Genomic DNA, 21,509 nt, shown 5'->3' on the forward strand with positions numbered 1-21,509 from the left:
CTGTGCGAGCAAAAGTCAGTTTTCATTAGCTGTGTGATTATGGTGAATGACAGCAACAGAAATATTAGTTTGGCCTCAATGCATTTTAAATGCAGTTTTAGAAGTCTATTTCCAGAAGAATGTTACTGAACTAATTGGGAAACAACTTATGCTTCAAGAAGGTCTTGAAAGTTTGCAGATGTGGATCACTTATATTTGTCAGTTAAAATAAGGAAACTCATAAGAATTTTAGTACAGAAAGCCTTTGAAAATAAATTCTAAGCTTATAGCAATCTCAGGGGTTACTACAGCATGGAATGTGTTGCTTGCAGGGTCTCCTGTGCAGTAAATCTTAATGCAGAATTAACTTATGCCAATCAGACAGCTGATAATATATTTGACCTCTTATCACTTTACAGCCTATTGGTGCTTTGAACCCAAAGAGAGCTGTCTTCTATGCAGAACGGTATGAGACATGGGAAGATGATCAGACTCCACCTTATCATTATAACACCCACTACTCTACATCTACTTCTACATTGGCTTGGCTTGTTCGTATTGTAAGTATTTCTGGATCCTGGCTTTCATGGAGATCTTTATTTGCAGCATCTCTTCTGTCACCACTGTTTTGTTTTTTTTAATGAAAGCACCTTTCTATTAAAATCTCATTGTTCTTCCCTACCTTAAAATCTCAGAAATTCTCCTGATATTCTTTATATACTCATTTGTAGTGATCAGGGGTTCCTTCCTACCCAAACAATCCAAAATGAATTTAAACATAAAATTGTGGTGGTACTAGGATGTATACAATGAGAAAAATGCATCTAAAATGAAATCCACTCCCAAAAAATATCTCAAGGCAGAAATCTGATACTGCTCATATTCATTTATTATTTTCAGCTAGGGACAGATCCATGCAACATTTTTAAAAAATGCGTTTTGTAAGAACATTAAACTGTCTCATTGAGAGGTGAATTATATAACCAATTTTATATTAAAGCAACATTGAATAATATTTTATGCAAATGAACTGTGCTTCTAAATTAATGAAAATCTCTACAGTTTTCAGAAATGTAGAAATTAGATTCTAACTTCAAACTGTTATGTCAGTACTGAAAACTTCATGCCTCTATGACCAAAACCAGATCTAAGGAAGGGGACCAAACTTCAAAGATAGAATGAATCTGAATTCAGTGTATGTGTTATCACAATTATTTACAGAATAAAGAGTGTTGATGTGACACTGAAGGTTTCACAGGGAAACCTGAATTAATGAAAAATTAGGTGACTGTGTAATTACTTAAGCTAAAGTACACCCTGCCAATAAAAATCTGTTGCGTAAGGTGTATTCTAAGCATGTTTTGCATACAACAAAGCAAAACAGAGCCACACAAAGCTTGATAATCGAGTTTTCACTCATCTCAGCTTCCCTTAGACATGTTCATTTTTTTTCTGCTCAGAAGGGAATTCACGTGTCCGTGAAGTCAGGATATACTTCTTAAACCATGGGAAACTAAGTGTTGATTACACTCCTGTGTTGGGTGACCGCTGCATTCCTTTTAAATGTTGCTAAATTATTCATCTACTGAATACATTTTATGGTACACTTTGTTGCCTTAAAGTAGATTAAAACCAGTAGTTTTATTTGGATGTTTGTCTATTAATTTTGGCTGCTGTACAGCAAAAGATCCCCTCTTGCTAGTCAGCAAATTCTCAGCACTGAAATTCTGGTTACAGGCTGAATGTACAACACACCAAGGAGTATTCTTTTCCTGTATTAGGTTAATTCAATGTCATTTTTACTACTGTCCTTGATGTAATACTGTTGATGCTCTTGCTCTCTTTGTGTTCTCACCTAAAGAGCAAGAGAACAAAGTCTTTGTCTTGATGGCCTTGCAATATAGAACTTACAAATTACATTTGTTAGAGCAAACAATATATGTGAGGATAGAACGCAGAAGTGGAAACCACTAATACCGAAAGAAGAGGTTGCCAATGAAAAGGCGAAAACCACAGATAACTTAAATACAGGGACATCCCAACACAGGTATTTTAAAGATTATTTAAATAAGATTGACCAGCAAAGAAAAGCAATCTGTAATGGAAGTAGACAACAGAAGTAAAAGAAGACAAATCCAGAAAAGGAAAAAAATATAATAATGTGATAAGACTAGATAAGGCAGCAAATGGAAAGCCTAAATAGGTATTTGAAAATAAGTGTGTATAGAGGAAAAGATTATGGCAATGAAGATTACAAAGTCATAGTGATCTACAGAGAGTTATTTTTGTTACAAAATAAAGGAGGAAATATCCTAAGGGAGAAGATTGTGCCAGTGAAATTTATAGATAAGGCTAGGTCAGATTTCTGCAAGTTAAAGTAGTATTTCTTGCTCGTGAATTTCTTGAGGTAGAGCTTTGAAGAAGACTCTGTAAGAAAAGGTAAATTAAAGTCTAGTCCAGTGACATTAAGAGATGCAGAGAAAGGTGACATTAAGAGATGCAGAGATTCACACAGAAAAATGCTTTCAGTATTTTGAAAGACTGGAGGAGAGTGATGGGAAAAGATGTGCTACCGTAGAGCTTTTGGTAGAAAGTGACAACAAACTGAGAGTGAAGGATGGGAGTACAAACTAAAACCATGGGAGAAGACTATAAATCAAAGAAGAGAAGAGGAAAAGGAAAAGAAAAAAGCAAGGAAACAAATGAAAAAGATATGAAAAGAAGTAAATTGGAAATGAGAGTTTAGATGAAGCAGAACAAAACAGTATGTAGTAATGGGGATCCAAGGGGAACAAACTGCCTGCCTAGACCTTAGTGTTGTAGGAAGCAGTATTTGCTGTGGGTAAGGAAGTTTCAGCTACTCTGAAGTATATATATGTATACAGAGAGAGAATTGTGTAATTGCCACAAAACCTTAAAATTATTTTAAGTCTTGCTTTTCTGCTTTGACAGATGCAATCTGGTTTCTGTCAGTTGTCTTCAAAACATTGCTTTTAATATCATATATTTGAGTCAATTCTGTGATAATCTGTTCCCTACTGCCTTATATTTCCCTCAGTTGCTTTCCCTTATCTGATGTATTGTGGTGGGTTGGCTCTGCCTAGATGTCAGGTACACCCACCAAAACTGCTCTACTACTCCCCTCCTTAGCTGGACAGGAGATAGAAAAAATAAGGAGAGACTCATGGGTTGAGATGAGGGCTGGGAGAGATCCCTTGCCAGTTACCATCATGGGCAAAACAGATTCAGCTTGGGAAATCAATTTGAATTATTACCAATCAAATGAGAGTAGGATAATGATAAAATAAAGTCAAATCTTTAAACCACCTTCCTCCCAACCCCTCCCTTCTCTGAGACTTAACTCCTACATTCTCTTTCTCGTCTCCCCACTGACACAGGGTAATGGGAATGGGGGCTGTGCTCAGCTCATCACACTTGTCTCTGCCACTCCTATCTCCTCAGAAGATTCCACACTCTTCCCCTGCTCCAACGTGGGGTCCCTCCCATGTGAGACAGTCCTTCATGAACTTCTCTAAAGTGGGTCCTTCCCACAGGCTGCAACTCTTCTTTAGCTGCTCCAGCGTGGGTCCCTCCCACAGGGTGCAGTTCCTCAGGAACAGACTGCAACTATTGGAATTAAATCCCAGTATTGCCGGATGGAACGTGCCTGGGCTCGTCTGGCCCTTCCTGCTTGACCAAGGGCGGCAGCTGTGGTGGTTCCACCTCAGAGACCCCTTTGGCTGGCTGGATGCTGCAGCTGGTGCTTGGGACAGGTCCACGCAAGCAGAAGCTCAGGTTTACCTCTGGCAGAGAGGCCTCAAGGCGAGGTGGAGGAAAGGAGTTGGTTCTGATGGAGAGTTTCAATCCAGAGCTTTATTCCAGGCCCACAGGCCTCTGAATGCAGCAACAGCTCCAACAGAGCCCAGAACCGCGTGGTTGCCGTGTCTTTTAACCCCGGGGACAGGGGGAGGGAAGGGGTAGGGATCCCACCAACAAGGTAAGGGGGGGCAAGTCACAGGGGACAAATGGCACCTGGATGGCCCAATGTCCCCAGGGCTGAGAGGCATCTTTTGAACTTCACCAATCACACCAGGCCCTTTCTGGAATGCCAAGATTGAGGAACAGCACTCAGCAGGGGACAAGGGAGGGGAAGGGAGAGGTTATTGGCACACCTGGGGAAAGAACCTAGATAACCGAGACAAGCTATTACATCACACTGCAATATGCAACAGTGGGTGCTCCATGGGCTTACAAGTCCTGCCAACAAACCTGCTCCCACATGGGCTCCACTCTCCATGGAAGCATATTGGGCCCTGCCAGGAGCCTACTCCAGCACAGGCTTCCAGGGGCTCGTGACCTTCCTCAGGCAGCCCCCTACTGTGGCATGGATTCCTCCAGGGGCTGCAGGAAGAGCTGTACTCCCCTCTGGACCTCCATGGTCCAGGGAATCATGGGCTGCCTCACCATGGGCTGGAGGGAATCTCTGCTCTGGAGCCAGAGCATCTCCTGGCCTTCCTCCTGCACTGACTTTGCTGTCTGCAGGGCTGTTCCTCTCACATGTTCCCATTGCTCTCTCTAGTGTTCTTGTGCATTTTTTCCCCGGGCCTTCTTAAGTCTTTTATCATAAAGGCACCTTGCTATAACTCACAGGCTTAGCCTTGGTCAGCTGCAGATCCACCTTGGAGCCAGCTGGCATTGGCACTACTGGATATGGCAAATGCTTCTCGCAGAAGGCACCCCTGTAGTCTCCCCCACAACCAAAACTTTGCCACACAAACACAATACATGTTTCAGGCTAGTTTTTTAAAAGATGTTGTATGTCTTAGCCTGGGTTCTGTCCTGTGTAGTTAATTTTTATATCTCTGCCTTTGTTTCACCATTAATACATATTCTGTTGTATGTGGAAATGAAATTGAATATTCATAGTAGGTGACCTTACCACCTGAAGACTCATTTTCTTCCATGTGCATTTCATCTGGAACAGTGAATATTTAAGTTGCAGAAGATGGAGTAGTTTAAACCAAGAATGCCACTTCACAATGCCATATATTCCAGTGACTTGACCTGAAACATAGACAGAATGAAAAAGTAAAATAGAAGAATGAATTCTGGCTTGAATCATGTAGAATGTGAATATCAGCATTGGCTTGAGATTTTTAGTAGAAATAGGATAGAGTTATGGTACAATTGGATGTTCTCAATAATTGCTACTGAAGAAGTTATATTTGTGCAAATCAGTTGCATTTTCATGGAAACAGTGGCCAGTGTTTGAAAGCATGATTCTCTAAAGTGGTAGTCAAGATGTTTGTAGGGAATAATTGTATTCCAGTTGCTGTTGCAATGAGTGCATATTTGTACAAGGCAGAAGAAATTCTGGATTTATTATGAGTTAGATTGGATTAAGTTAAAACCAGTTTTTAGTGAGATTCAAAGATGAGGAGGACTTGATGTCATATGGTACACAGAAGTGAATTTGGCTCTTCTTTTTGTCAGATTTTAGCAGGACAATCACAGATATATCTGGCAAAAGGTATGTGTCACTGTGACAAACCATTACATACTCTCTCTCTCTCCTCTTACAAATGGCTGTATGGACATTTCTGTGTGACATAGGATGTCTTAGAATGACCACATCCCTTCCTCCTCCCTCCTCTACTTCCACCATGAATTATTCACATGAGTCTGGGTACTGCTAAAAGGGAAGGGTGGGAGAGAAGTGCTATTGAATGGAAAAATTTGTTGTTCTCACAGCTCAAGCTTGTGTTCGATGGAATCAAGTCTGCCACGAATTTCTCTCCTTGTTGGCAGTGAACAAGGCATGAATTTTATTCAGAATATTAAGAATGAGTGAGATGGAGTATTAATGAAAACATTGTGCTGCTTTATAGCTTTCACAGCAACAAAACCTTTACATGAAATGACAGTAATCGGTATCATAACAGTATTTAAATTAGTATATAGAATACAGATATGAATTATATTTGTATAAGCACTTGACTTCCCAGAGAATAAAAATTACCTTTAAATATGTTAGAGGTCTGAGATAAAGGAACTGAAAGCTCTGAATTTCTGCTAAGGATTAAAAATCCAAAAAGATAGGCACAACAGGCCATGGCAGGATAGCATAATAGGGCACCCTGTAGTGCTCAGCTACTAAAAGTTTAATCCTTGATTATGAATTTTATTGCTTTTGTGTATTTGTCTCAGATGCTTAAAATAATGTTGTCATGCAAGTTTGGATTAATATTTTTACATAATTTATTTTAATTACATCATTTTTCTGGTTTCTGCTTCTTTTAAATCCATCAACTGCTTCTGATTTCAGAACCTCTGCAATGATCCACAGTCTGCTCCACAATAATATTCACAAAAATCACATATATCTTATAAAGAAAAGAGTCATGGGTAGGAGCTGTTAGAAGACAGAATTATTTGTGCTTAGATCAAGAACATATGACATTTTTCAGTCAGTGCAAGCTAGAAAATAGCATAATTCCTGTTGCAAATATATACAGATAATTGGGAGAAGGAATTAATTTAAAAGCAAAATAATTCTAATATTGAAAATGTAAATTTAATAAAATTAAAATATGAACATAATTTTAAATAATAAATTAATATAATCCAATTTCTGTATATATTGTTTTCCTTTTTGTACTTCTGGGTCTGAATCTTACACATTTTCATTTATATTTTACATTGAATTCACTATAAGGAGCACTGAAAAATCCGGATAGATGAAGACTTGTTTTCTGTCAATATTTCAGTTCATTGTGGTAGTTTATACTACTCACCAAGTTGAGCCACTGTTAAATTTTGATATTCTATTTAAATTATGAAACTCTTCCATACTACACAGTTTTTCAATATTCACAAGTGCAAATAAAGCCATTGTGCAATGAGATTTAGGGTCCTCTAACAAGAAATTGTACTGTGATGATTTTGTATTTAATTATATTATTTTAAATAATTATTTAACACAGATTAGTATTCTCTGATTAGAATAAATCCTCAGAAAAAATTTAAGAGACATTATTCTTTTGAATGTGTCTATTAAAAACTAATTTCCCATGTTTTAAGAGGAAAAAAAATTATTAGACTTTTTTCTTCTTTGTACAAAAGTAGCCTGTGTTGACTTCTGTGCATGATAGAAAAAATTAACTGGGAAAATATGTGGAATAAGGGTGGAGAAACAACGGTCTTTGGGAGTCAGAATTCCATCTTTTATTTTCCTTTTTTTTTGATATTTTCACCATTTTTGCATCTGTGTTTTCCTTATTTTAATTTCTCTTAAGGACCATGTAAACATACATTTATTCATATGTTTTTCATCTGAGGTAATTGTCACACAATGTGTATAATGTTGCATAATTCCTTCAAATATTCTTTATTAATGGAGGAGTTCCCTGACTTGTTCAAAAATTTTGTAGAAGGAAACAGAGAACGTTTAGAATAAAATTCAAATAATAGATGAGTAATACTGTAATAAAAATTGTGATCTGGTGATTATGAGCTGCCTTGATTACCAAAATTCCAGATGATCAGGATATGCAATGAAATAAGTTTGAGTATGAATTAATCAGAAGGACTTAAAAACATTCCCCGTGAGACTTGGCAAAAAGAAGGAATGAACATCCATCCCTGTAGGCACACTGCCAACTATTGGTTAAATAAGAGGGCTAATGGAGTAGTGGTGAAAATCCAGGTTTCTGCCAATGATCTCTGTATTCAGGTTCTACCATCAAATTAAGGATTTGGTCCACTGTTAACCTCTTCCCTGCAGAGGAATGTAGTGACATAAAAATGGGTCATCCAGACTGTCTAATACCTGAGCTCTTCTTCCCCAAAAGCTGGTTTCCATTTAGTATAAAATGGGATAAGGTTTCAGATAGAACTAGTGAAAGTAAAGACTCTAATCTCTGCCCCAAAATAATGGTAAAGCTGCATATTCTGGGACCACAGTCTGCCTCATAACAACCTTAGAGCCATTCGTCTCACCTTGAGGCAGAGTGGAACATACTGAGCTCTTTTCAATTAAATGAAAACACAAGAAATATTTAGAGATAGGATTTTTTAAAGATTTTGACATACCAACATGCAAGGAGTATACAAATCCCAGTTATATAAATAACACAGAATGTGTTTGTGGTGGTTGCAGTAAAGGAGGCAGTCATTGTGAACTGGAACTAGGCTACATATGTCTGATGGGTAATTAGTCTTATGGTATAGAACTCAGGATTTGTTTGTGCAAATTGTGTTACAGCCAAGAAATATACTCAGATGTTTAGTGCAGAAAACCCATGCGTGCATATAACTATGAGGTGCCATGTTTTTCCTTAATTCTGCATTTATGAAGTATTTTGATCTGCAATGGGGTTTTGGATTTTGACAGAAACCTGCTTCATGAGTCCTTGTACTGTTTTCTTAATCTGTCATAATTTCATTAACTACAGGAGCCCTTTACAACATTCTTTCTAAATGCAAATGATGGCAAGTTTGACCACCCAGATCGAACCTTCTCTTCAGTGGCCAGGTCCTGGAGGAACAGCCAAAGAGATACCTCAGATGTGAAGGTAAGATACATGTTAAATAAATGGATAAATATGCAATTTCATTATGGCATTTTTGTTTATGTAAACATAAAGAAGGTGTTGTGTTATATTTTATATTTTTATATATCTCATTTCTTTATATTCAGCACACTAGGTATAGCATCAATAAATAGATGTCGATAAAGTTTATTGTTCTAACACAAACAATCAAAGATTCTTTGAAGTTGAGTGGACAAAAGATGGGATTTTTCAAAGAAAAAAACAACCTAACTGATCTAATTTAGATCAGATAATCAGGAGATGGAGAAAAGCTCAATAAATTGTTCTTTCCTGCTGTTAACTCAATATTTGGCCCACTCCATAAAACACAGCAGGAATTGGATTTGACCTTAAAGTGTCATATTGTTATAGCTTGCCTAGCTCTGGGTTTGCATTGCCTGAGGCAATTAATAAAGCATTAATGACAAGACCCATTTAAAATGTTGGCTTTTCTGTATAGCTTTAGCTTTTACTTGAATGTGCCTGGGGATATTATGCAACAATACACATTAGATTAAAACAACTTCTACACTATATACAGAAACAGCCAGAGAGCAGGGTGATTTTACTGCTGTTATTCCTTACCTTTGTATTTACCTTGTTGAATACAAAGGGTTATTGTTCATAGACATGGGACCTTATCAAAAGGAAACAAAAATCTAGAAATATTTTGAATAATATGGTCCCTTCTTGATTCTCATTTTCTAGTAATAAAGTAGGTAAAGGCTTCAGTATAAAAATTGCTCTTAAAAAAAAAACCAACACATTTTTACCGTGAATATATTTCTCTTCAATTTATATACTACCACTCATACTAGGAATTATGTTGCCATTATATTTTTATTTATATTTTTAGGTTTTTTTATTTATTTGTCTTGGCAAAGAAAAAAAAAAATTAAAATATGTATATTTGTTGATTTATTTTTATTGCAGAGCTCTTTTTTGCATAAGTATTCCAACAGTCTCAGAAGGGACAAATCATGTTGTTGTCATTCAGTTACTAGTTAGAATAACTAATTGTAAATTGTATGGTCATTATAACATATGGGAGAAAATGCTTTTTAAAGAAATCAACCTGAATCTCCTACAAACCATTTTATGTTGATTCATGCTTGTCGGGAGCTCAATAGTTTTTTAATTACCATCACTCTTGCCCTTGTAAGAAAAACAGGAGATTTCCAAATTTGGAAGCAATTTGAGGTAATATGTACTATATCTGATATATCTTCAAAGTGCTGACATTTTGATTTTTACTTTTCAATGAAATCTGTTTTTCCTGTAATTCCGCTAGAGTATTTGGGAGAGTGACTTCCTAGGAGTGGGGCTCAAACAAAGGATAAGAGCCTTAAACTGAGGAACAAGGGAAGACAGTTGGAAGTGACTGTAATCTTCTTGTCTGGCTTTAGTACACAGGAGGAGGGCAGTTAAATACATCAAGGCATTGCAAAAGATAAAGGAATATCTGTGGACAGACGGAGAGATGGCATTCAAGTGGGGTATATAATTAGTGAAAGGATTGTTCTTAAACTAGCAACCAAATGAGTTACCAGTAAAACAATTAACTGAAATGTTTGTCTGAGAATACTAGGAGTCTTGTGAACCAAGTGGGATAAATTAAACTGCTGTTGCCAGCCATTGCAAGGATGAAGGAATTAAGGATGTATAACAGCTGTATTGCAAAATGTATTTGTATTAAAAAACTCCAACTTATCAAAATAAAACAAATATTAAAAAGATGCTCAGAACCAGATACCTTCAGAAAAGGAAGGCAAAGGTGAAGAAATGAAGTAGCTATGGTCTTTAATGCCACTGAATTGCAGAAAGGGAATTGGGGATAGCAGGTAAAATAGTAAAAATTAAGGGTCAGAATTGCCCTAGGGGAAAGCCTGTAAAACAAGGTGTTCCAGAATATATTTGGCAGTCTACTATAGAGCCCCCAAATCAGATTAATACATATATACACAATTCTGTTATGCCATTAGAAAGAGAAATACTACTTGGAGCTAAGTCATTACAGAAAATCTAATATGGTAGTAACAGATGAGGTATGTTAGTCAATAAATGTTTTCTCCAGATAATCCCTGACCTGTCCATTCAGGGATACATTAGGGATTAAAGCTGCTGTTTAAAATAGGGGCCTGTTAATTAATGAAGATGAAGGAAAGGTGGGTTTAGAAAATAACATTGAATTGATTTATTTTGAATTGATTCAGTTCAAGATGAAAATAGATGAATAAAAGGATGTTCAAAAATGAGCTGAATCTTAAGAAATGCTAAAACAAATAGAAAACATTCATAAATTATCTAACAAAAAAAAATCTGTAGAAATTAGGGGAGATTTAATACCAGCATTCGATTTATTGTACTACCAAAATAATTTATTGTATAGTAATACAAAGCCACTACTGGAATAAATCTACTGAGATGCACTTCAATAGCTAATGAAATTATGTTAATGCATTCCTTTTTTGTCTTCAGTTTAAGAAGGAAACTAAGATCAACAGGATGGCACAAAGTTTATCATGATACCAAAGGTTTATCCTTAGGGTACAACAACTGGAATATCTCATGAAATATAATTTTCACCTGAAACAGTCTGATTTGTCATTCATTCAGAGCCATTATGTTCTCAGAGAGCATATGTTATTGTTTTTCTCTTTTTTCTTGTCTAGTTTTTAGTATGAATTCTTGTTGGATAAAGCAAATGCTTAGTGCTTTCTTTGTTGGAAACCATCAAGTGTAAAATACACCGAAACTGGAGTTAGCCATTAGAACAAAAAATGTGTTTTAGGAAGTGGATACAGGTAGAAAAATGTGTGTATGTGTGGGGTAATTAATGTCTAAAGTGGAGACACATAAATGCTATGAAATATGCAAACATATGAAACGGAGAAGAATTATTTCTCAAGGAACAAAGAGGGAAGGAACGTCAGAGGAAAGGAATCAGAGTGCAAAAATGCTTATTTAAGCAAGAGAGTATGAAAAGTTAGGGTGAAGTTGAGTATTCTCTGAGTTTGAATATCCCCACAAAGGGAAGTAGCAAACTCCTTATTTATAAACCTTTTTTTTTTTCAAAGTAGACTGGCAAAGTCCTGGCAAGGCCCTTTGATTTGCAGAGTCTGTGTTTCTTAGCAATCAATCAAGAATGAGTATAGCAGCTAATTGTTGCTGTTGTTTGTTCCTTAAGATCTTAATGAACTTCATTTCTCAATGCCATTGCATCAGGGCCAACTTTTCCCTAAGGCTTTGAAGTTCATTCTGCAAAATGATAGGGAAATGGATGATTATTAATACTACAAATACCTAATTTTTTTCAGATTAGTTGTACTGCTGCTTAGAATGCCTTGCAGGCTTTTCAAACACTTGAATCAAGTTTTCAGGGACTTGAAAAGCAGTGAGGTTTGGGGAGCTACTAAGGAACCCCCTCAAAATTTCTGGCCATTTATGTCACTCTCCTAAGAGCAGCATCCACTGTCTTGCACAACTGAAAAGCTTCAGCTCTGAGAGTGAGTATCATTCAAAAACTAGTGGTCAGCTGTCTAGCAACTTCTAGTATTTATGCAGCAGTCCTGTTAGAAAGGAGAGAGTGTGCAAACGAGAAGATGTGTACAGGTTGTGTCTGAGTATACAGAACCTGGAGGCATGCTCTCTGTTAGTGTTCTCTATACTTGTGTAGCTTCTTCTGGCTCCACATCTAGCTATACACAGGGGGAAAGGCTTGGCAGTGTGGATTTCCTTGTGATATACATGCTGTAAATTCTTTCACTATCCTAAAGAATTTTTAAGTCTTTACAGTAAATATTTAGTGCATGGAATAGAAGTTATCAATCAAAGTAGCAAACTCTGAAAACTGCTAAGACTAGCAAGTGTTCATTATTCATGTATTCCTTATCATACATTTGAAATTCATCTGAGCTGCTTTAAGTGCATTTATCTCTGATCTTACTAATCTCATTAATTATTGTGGCACAGGTTATGAAATAATTTTAAAACAGCATGTGAAATGAATTAATCTGAAATTCTTCATTGCTGTGTGTTGTAAGATGGCCACAATTTTTGCTCTCAAGTACCGTATTAAATAATTATAGGAAGTATCTTCATTTTTTACTAACAAGGTCTAATTAAAAATAAAAAAGGGTTTTTTTGGAAAGCAAAATCTGGAGGGTTTTTACATCAGTTACCGTTTAAGAAAGAGGACTATAAGGTACATTATTTTCAAGTGCTTCAGTAAGTGCTGAAGTAGGTCAATTTTAACTAATGAACTGAGATTTTTAAGTACTGCAGATACTTTCCACAACTGTTCTTTTACAGCCTCAGTGTTGTCTCAAAAAATACATCCAAACCACTTTCACAGAATTCAGCATTAAAATTTAAAAACCAAGTACCTGAAATTTGCAAAAGAATTTGTCTCTCTTTAGGAAGCTACATTTCTGTCTGTCCAGCTCCTTTTCTCCCATGCTCGTTTCCTCCCTGGCATTCTCTCTCTGTTTCTCCCTTTCTTTTCCCTCCTTCCCTTTCCCCTTTAAATATGTGTAATCTCTTCTGGGACTGAATTATTTCACACTGAGCTAATGAAAATAGGGCTGTGGCAGTAGCTTAATCAGCCTGAAAACAAGCTGTAATTCTGGCATCTTGAATTGTGGCAAAAAGTAGACCACCTTTGAAAAATGAAGTGTGTGATAGATAATTGCTCAATAAAGGATTAAAGATTTACTTAGACCATGCTGTTCCTTACTCTCAGGTTGTTTTGGTTCATTTTCATGAAACTCATTCACCTACAGTGGATGAAACAGAATTAATACAGTATGTGCTGTGTTAGAGCGGTAACACACAAGGGAGAGCCTGGATAACACAGTTTATTTTATTGTGTCTCCCTTTATCAACATCGACCTTCTCTCGAGATAATCAGTACAAGCTGGAGGAAGAATGAGCGTTCACGGGGTGACCTTTGAGGAAGCAAGTCACCCGGAAATGACCATAACTTGGCCAGTCAGCTTGCACATTTTTTCCTTTCTAACCCCCCCTCCCCCTCCCCCCTCCAGTTTTTGGTAACATTGACTTCCCCAGATCCTCCTGTTCAGACGCTAATCTTTCCTAATACCTCTCAAACTTGTTATATTGTTTTTTGAATAGCGTTTAGAAGTTAGAAAGGTAGCTCTGACAAAATGTCAGTAAAGTGCCTTAGTGTGAAATGGAGGAACTCATGATTGACTCATTGACCCAGTACTAGACTCTTGTGGAATTAATGGATGCCAGGGGATCAACCTTTTGGGAGGAAAAGAAAGAAAGAAAAAGAAATGGAAGCTTTAAACCTTGAAGTGAATTATACTAGAAAAGTGAAAACGTCTGGGTTGAATTTGATTTCATTGGGAGGCCATAAATGGCATACCCTTAGCAAAACCTATTAAACAGAAATGTCAGATTTGATGCAAGTGGTGTACAATTATAATAGTGTTAATAGCAGTCCTCTATCACCTGAAGACATATTTTTAAAGTTTAATTTCTCAGCAGTTTGGATTTGTCACAGGCTTGTAAATTAGAAAATGCATTTGGGGGATGTTTTCTTATATGAAGACACAAGGCATATAATACTGTTAACTATACCTTGGGGTTTTAGTATAGCTATTAAAATAAACAAGAGATCACATTAACAGACAAGAAATGTCTGTTATAATATTCATTTTCCTTTTTTTTTATACACCCTTCAATAGCTTTACTGCATCATTCTTCATGTGAGAAGAGCCAAGCTTGAGAGGCAGCTGACTATTAAATGATGGAAAGCTAACCTGTCTTATTAGAAGTGTGAATGAAAGGGGAGCAGAGGAGGTTACCAGCTGATGAAATGTCAAGGACAACTAGACAGAAATTACTGCAAATAGATTTAGATCACAAAATCCCTATTTTTATTAACTCTTTGAACTCTAGATATTTCTTGTGGTAAGAAATTACCCGTGACAGGTAACGTATTCAGAAAGATTTTAGAACCTTCAATGTCTTTTGGCAAGAGCAATGAAGCCAATAACATTTAGTGATTAGTTTCAGTTAATGCAAAATTATAGGTCAGCTGAGTTGCATGCAATAACATATGCATTTAAAATGCTTAATTGGTCTGTGAATATTTTAAAAATTCCAGACTTTTAAAAGTTTGGTTTTCTGTGTGTTTTTTCTTTGCATTCCCTCTTTTTATGCCTGCTAAATGATGTAACTTGTAGGGAAGCTGTTTTATGGGTTTGTTTGTTTTGATATTTTCCTTCATGGTCTGATTTGCACTGGCTGACACAATGTATGTATTGTAGGAAAAAATATTTTGAGATTTATCTTTCATGAACATTTGTAGCTTAAGACCTAAATTTCTCAAAGTCACGGTAGCTTCAAACTAGCATTTCTTTGCACAGATCTGGCTTTACATTTACCTTTTACCACTAGTGCCACTGAAGGTGCAATAGGATTTTTGAGAAACCTCTGATCAACTATTTTGTCTGTCAAGCAGAAAGCAGATTTGGAGACAGAAGGTCCTCTGTGTCCTATCCTTTGACATAAATACTATCTCTGAGTTACATTTTTCCCCTGCTAATTTTTAAGTCTCCTTGTCCCTATCTTCAGGGTGAATTTAACAATGACACTTCTGAAGTATGAAACTGGTGATTTGTAAAAAGCTGTGTTGTATGACAAATTACACTCTGCTCTGAAGTGAATGAAAAATAGCAGATGCTGTCAGAAGAGTATGCGATCTCCATCCCCAATGTAAAGCCTACAAAGGTTGACAAAAACATTTATTTTGGCTTCTGTGTGATGAACATGTGACAAAATATGATATGTCCAAAGTATATAAAGAAGTAAATTAAGTTATGGACTGTTTAGCAATAAATCTGCTAGCTGATTTAGGAAAGTTAGAGGAATATTTTGCATTTCTGTAACAAAAACAATGGAGCAATACATCATTATCCTTAACTTAGACTTTTAGGAGCTTGAAGGCTGTAAATCTGGTAAATAATGCTTTTCAAACATGCAATAAACAATGCAAAGAGAAAACAGTAATTTATTCTCAGTATCTGGGATGGATGATAGCTAGGATGAGGGAAAATTTACTTAGATTGCATAATGAAGGATTCAGGGCAGTTATTAGGTAAAACTCCCCAGATGAAAAACACTGAGACCAGTTGATGGAAGAATTGTGGAATTGCTCTCACTCAAATTCTGGGACAACAGGGTAGACAGATATCTTGCTGGATAGCTGAACCTCATCTGGAATGGAGAAATTGACACAGTCACCTCTCTGGATAGCACCCTGAAACTGCTATTTTTTTTGAGGTACCTGTTTCCTGTCCATAACAGAAAAAGCACCAAAAGAGCACCTCTCTCAAGTCATAATCTTTATTAGAATATGAACTGGCACATACCCACTTGTGAAAGAAATTAAAAACAAACTCTATGTGAGAAAATATTAATAGGCTTTGACAATAGTCCTTGCTAGTGTTATATTTTCCTGCATTCTTTTGTACATTCTTGCAACTTTCAGTGGCTTCTTAGTTAACACAATTCTCTCTGGGCCCCAGTTGTCATCTTATCGTCCCCTCTGAGGTTCACTCCTGTCTGTTTCTTTTCCCAGAAAGCTCCTGGGTTCCATCCTTTCTGCCTCACTGTCCTTGCTAATCCTTCCTCTCTCTGCCTCTCCCAGTTTATACTTCTCTTAGTGAAACATGCTCAGGGGCCCTGAGGAAGAGGATTTTTGCCCTTCTATGCCCAGCCACTGCCTGCCTTTGGCATGAGATAGAAGAGACAGCTTCTTCAATTTCTCAGCAGAATAAACAATGTACACATAAAACCAAATTTTTATCAACCATGTCTAGCTTGATTGTATTTTCTATTCATCTAAGCAGCTAAATACATGAATCTGAAGTTCATACATACAGGGTGCCCCAGGCTTTCATACTGGGCCTGTGTTTTACTATATACTAGTTCATCGTCTAGAAATGAGAAGGGGATATATTTATCTGAGCTATTTTTAAGCACTGTGGTTTCTTAGTCTGGTAAGTAGTGGAGATGGCAAAATTACAAGAGGAACATCAAATGGTATGAAAGAAAACTGAATGGTTAATTCAAAGTATGGGAAATATGTAAGTATCTGGGAAAGGTCACATGCAACATGGCTCACATTTCAAGAAAAATTTCAATTCATGCTAAATAGCACTCAATAAGCACTGTGATTGTAGGCTGCACTAAAAATAACATTGAAGAGAATGCTGAGACTATAACACAGTGGGTTAGTTAATCCTTTTTAAATACTATGTTTAGTTTTTTTTATTTTGACTGAAAAAAAACCCAACAAAACAACCTACAAGAGATGTGTAACTGAAATGATTAGGAATCTAGGGAGAGTGTTATTTGAAGAGGATTCAGAAGTCTGGCACTGGTTAACTTCCAGAGCACAGGAATAAGACAGCTCAAACTAAACATACACAACACAATAAATCTTATAAAGAAAGTTAATCACATACTTTTGTTTATTCTGTTTCTATTTATGTTTTCTGCTATTCCAGACAAGGGAACATTAAATTACCCTGAAAGCAAAGAGCAGCAAAGATAAACTTACTAAATAGAAATACCTTTAAAAATACTCAGTGACTTAAATCCCTTTGTTTCAAGATACCCCTTCAGCCAAAAGGTTAGTAGAATTCAGTTAAACACTAGATGTGTCTCTGGGTAGCACAAATCTTTCAGGTATGTGTAGATGTAAAAGTCCACAGTTACATGCTATGACATTTAAAACTGAAAATGGAAATTTAACAAATAACTTTTCTTTAGTGGAATTGAAGGACTTGGTTGCTGTGACATTGAAGGTTAGTATGCCACCACATTGAATAAAAATTGATAGTATTTGCAACCAGTGCTATGTGCTTCAAGGCTTTTATACAAGGTAGAAGCAAACTTTTTCCTTAATAAATTCTGCTTCATTTGAATATTGGCTTTAAGATTAATTTTGACTTTTTGATATTTCTGAGGTCCTTATGGATTTTTCCCTTTTTTTAAGGCAATGCTCTTAGTTTGTCAGTGATTTGTGTGGTAGTATGTGTTGGGTTGTGAGTCCTGGGTTAGTGATTTGTTGAAGTCCTGAAAGATTTCTGTATAGTTTTCTCCAGCTCTGAGGACCATTCATTCTATTTTGGGCTCCATTAGAGAAAACCAAAGGGCTTTCTTTGGAACCTGAGATTTAGTGAATCATGTTTTGGGGGAAGGGGGGAAGAGTGCTTTTAAGAAATACTCTGAATAAATTAGAGGTGTCTATAATAAAACTTAAGATAGGCATTAAATTAATATTTTTTCTTTTAACATTATAGGATATTCAGGATTTCTCTCATTTTGACTTTGCTCTGGCTGTTGTTTTATTATGTACTACATCTAATAATTTAATTCTTTCTTTTCTGTTTGGAATTGTAGCTGGTTTCATGATGAGTTATTCAGGTTCAGGCATGTCTACTTGGTTAATATATTATAGAAGTTAGATACTGTTTGGATTTGCATTTTAGTCTAACCTATATTAGTATATTATGATGTATAGAAGTAATTAAATTGCCTTCCTAAACATACTTAAAATTGTAACAAATACACTTTTAAAAAAATCACTTTGTAAATTTGAAAGGTTGCTTTAACTGCTCTATTCTCTGTGGAGTTGCAGATCAGATTTAATTAGATGAGTTTGTGTCTGCAGTGGGGTTTTTTTGCTTCTCATATCTGCAGCCTTTGAAAGGACCACAAAGAGACTCAGATTTCAGGTGCTGTGTCATCAGTTTTTATCATGTTACCCAGCTGAATGCCATAATGCTTTTAACAACGTAATTTGGTCAATTTAATCCATATCTGGATATTAGAGAAAAGATAGTGAGGTTTAAAGCTTTTTTGTTTTTACTGCAATTCAATACTTAATGCTAAAATAACAGGAGCAAACAGCAATATTCATTATGTCAAAATGGATTACTGTTTAGCTATTCTGGAAATTGAGAAAACTTCACACTCCAAGTTACCTATTGTTTATTATCTGTTGCAGTTATTGATTTTTCACTTTTTAATATCTGTCTGAAGGACATTTGTTGTACTGATATTTTTCCCTGTGTCTGTTCTTGAATTTTTCTTACAGTAGAAAAAGATCTTCACCATGTATTATTTTTCATAATAATGGTAATCCAATTACCACTTTTTCTTATGCAATTAAAGAATTAAAGAAAGTAAGATCAAGACACTGTTATATCTGCAAATTTTCCCCTTTTGAAATATTTTTGTTAAATAGTAATTTAAAAATCCAATATATTTTCATATTGAAGGCTTATCATAAATTTTCTTGTAGCTATTATTGTGAAGAAGTCTCCTTTACTCATATGCACTGCCTTATCTAAAGTTGTGCTTTTCATAAAAACAGATATGGGAAAAACAAAGTTTGAATATTTCATTATGCAGAATACATTTGACTGTAAGTCAAAGAAAGCAGGATATAAAATTTCTTTTAAAAGGTGCACAGAAACATAAAAAACCTAGGAATGCTTAAATATGTAGTACAAGAGAGCCTGATTCTCAGAGTACAATTTAGCATCTCTGTTAAATGTGAAGTCTCATTGTGTGTTTTCTCCCTGCTAGGAGTTAATTCCAGAATTTTACTACCTACCCGAGATGTTTGTCAACAGTAATGGCTACAATCTAGGAGTCAGGGAAGATGATATTGTAGTGAATGACGTTGATCTCCCTCCCTGGGCCAAGAAACCTGAAGACTTTGTCCGTATCAACAGGATGGTAAGCTGTACTTTAATTTAGTCTAAGGGTTTCTGTATTTTAGTCAGCTAACCTAGTTCTGTTTTTCATCTCTTTAGAACTAGATTTAGAGAAATAAAATAAAAAAGCAGAGAATTTGCATTCTGTCTTGCTTGACAGAACCCTTTATTTTATAGTAGATTTTCCTTCCATGTGCCCAAATTATGGAAAGTTAAATTCAGTTATCTACTCTCTCATGAAAAAGCATCAGATGTGCATGAGCCTGGCAATGCAAGATAGCCTGAAAAATTTATGTCTGCTCCTCCTCACCATCTTCTACATCAAAAAATAAAAGAATATTATAAATGCTGATGTCTTGCAAGCCATCTTGTAGTTGTTATTCACCTAAAGATATGCACTACCTGTTCATCAAGATGAACTGGAAGGTGTAGAAATGTGAACATAAGCAAACAACTGCAGTCTTTGAAGAAATTCTGCAAAATAACAACTCTGATGTAAATCATCATGTGCCCTCCAGGATTTAAGCAGTAGAATATTTCTGGTGTATATTTTTTCTTTAATTTTGATAGACATTTTATTATTGATAAAGTTAAAGCATGTGTATGCTTTTAGTAGTTTTTAGGAACAGCAGGGTATATTCAGATTCTTTGGCCAGCAATACTTCAATTTATTGAATTGTTCTGGAAATAGTTCTTCCGTAAAATGCATATTGCTTGTCTTTCCTAAAGAGTCAGGACTGTGCTTTCAGTAAGCTGTGGGTTTCCATAGGGTTGCAGAACTGTTCAGTTTATGCATTATTCCCAATAGTGTTTTTGTGGTAGCATTGCAAATCTAGCAATGTGTTGAATTGTTTGAATTTTTTTTTTGATCGGTTTGGTAACGTAATATTAAGAACTGTCTGTTTAAAGAAAATCGTTCTTTGGGAGTTGATAGAAAAAAATAGCTCTATGAAATTCAGAAGAATAGAAGAATATTATAAAACAAAACCTATTCCTAGATGTAGATGATTTAGAAGTGTCCTCCATTTAGAAGACTAAGTGGTTTGACATATGTACAACAGTCTCCTAGGGAAGTGATGGCAACCTCATCACTTGAGACATATGAAATGTACTACACAAACCAGGAGAACTGTATTTTGTCATTGATGGATTAGTCTGTCATTGACAGGAAGAAGCTGAACAACCTTTCTTATACCAGATATATTGGAAAATTATTTTTAAAAACAAGTTATTGTCTCAGCTGCTGAAAAAAAATTCAAGTGCAATTTTACTAAAAAAGAGGGATGTGTACTGAAAGGATCACTGGAGTCCATTAGAATTCTCAAGTGTGGGATGTGCAGTCACAGGCTGGTGTCTCTGGAGTGCCTGTGTTGCTGCATAGAGCACTTTTTGGGTTGTAGTTGTGGCTAAAACCAAACTGAGGCCAGGTGTAAGCACACTGAAATTGGCCTAGAGGTTTAGTTTTTAGTTCTGAAAGAACCAAATTGTGATTCCTTGGTGAAAACAGAGAAGCAAGCTGCCACCTATTGGGGGATATAATGAGGGATGCATAGTAAGGACTCCTATTCTTAAATTTTGTAAGAATCTTCCTTTTATATTAAATTGTACTTCATTAATATTTTCTTTCCACAATGTTGGAATTATTACTAGGAGGATAAAAGGTACTATGTGATAGAAGATCACCTGGAAAAAAACTTAAGCTTTAGTTTATTTAATTTCCCTTCTGCAATTCATGCTTTTTGGAAAGTAGCTTAGCAGCTCTCCAAATAAACTTTTTGTGCTGTTGAAGACAACAGCTGCTTACACAAATTTAAAGTATAGCATTTAGGCCTCCTTAGGGCTATAGGACTTGATAGTGAGATAATGACGGATTCCACATGAGTGTAAGTGTGCTCAGACTGCCAGGAGACAGACAAACTGATGTTAAGACTAGAGTAGTATCATAATTACAGGCTTCAAATAATTGAGTACTTTGCAGTTACTAAAATGACTAATTATCACCCATTTGAATCAGACCCTTCCTCTACTGTTTTCCAGCCCTTTCCTCACAGATGTGAGCATTATTCCATTCTTGTACAGTTTTGCCAGGAGGCAGTTTCTGCATGGCCTTTATTCACCCCATCATCTACTTTTAGCAAGAGCATGATCAGGAGCTAAAATTCATCTCTACACAGATAGA

The 21,509-nt window shown here is 36.0% G+C and overlaps 1 protein-coding gene across 5 annotated transcripts in view; it reads left to right on the plus strand.

The window, feature by feature from the left end:
* The window catches only part of NBEA (neurobeachin), a 454,173-nt gene that overhangs the window by 379,397 nt on the left and 53,267 nt on the right, over positions 1 to 21,509 (plus strand). For all 5 annotated transcript variants that reach the window (XM_059493594.1, XM_059493591.1, XM_059493592.1 and 2 more), the window contains 3 exons: positions 399 to 539; positions 8,433 to 8,552; positions 19,200 to 19,352. In XM_059493594.1, coding sequence (XP_059349577.1) covers positions 399 to 539; positions 8,433 to 8,552; positions 19,200 to 19,352 — 414 coding nt within the window. The remainder of the gene's footprint in view (positions 1 to 398; positions 540 to 8,432; positions 8,553 to 19,199; positions 19,353 to 21,509) is intronic.

Source organism: Ammospiza nelsoni, chromosome 2 (assembly GCF_027579445.1).
Source record: "Ammospiza nelsoni isolate bAmmNel1 chromosome 2, bAmmNel1.pri, whole genome shotgun sequence".
In the NCBI taxonomy this organism is placed as follows: Eukaryota; Metazoa; Chordata; class Aves; order Passeriformes; family Passerellidae; genus Ammospiza; species Ammospiza nelsoni.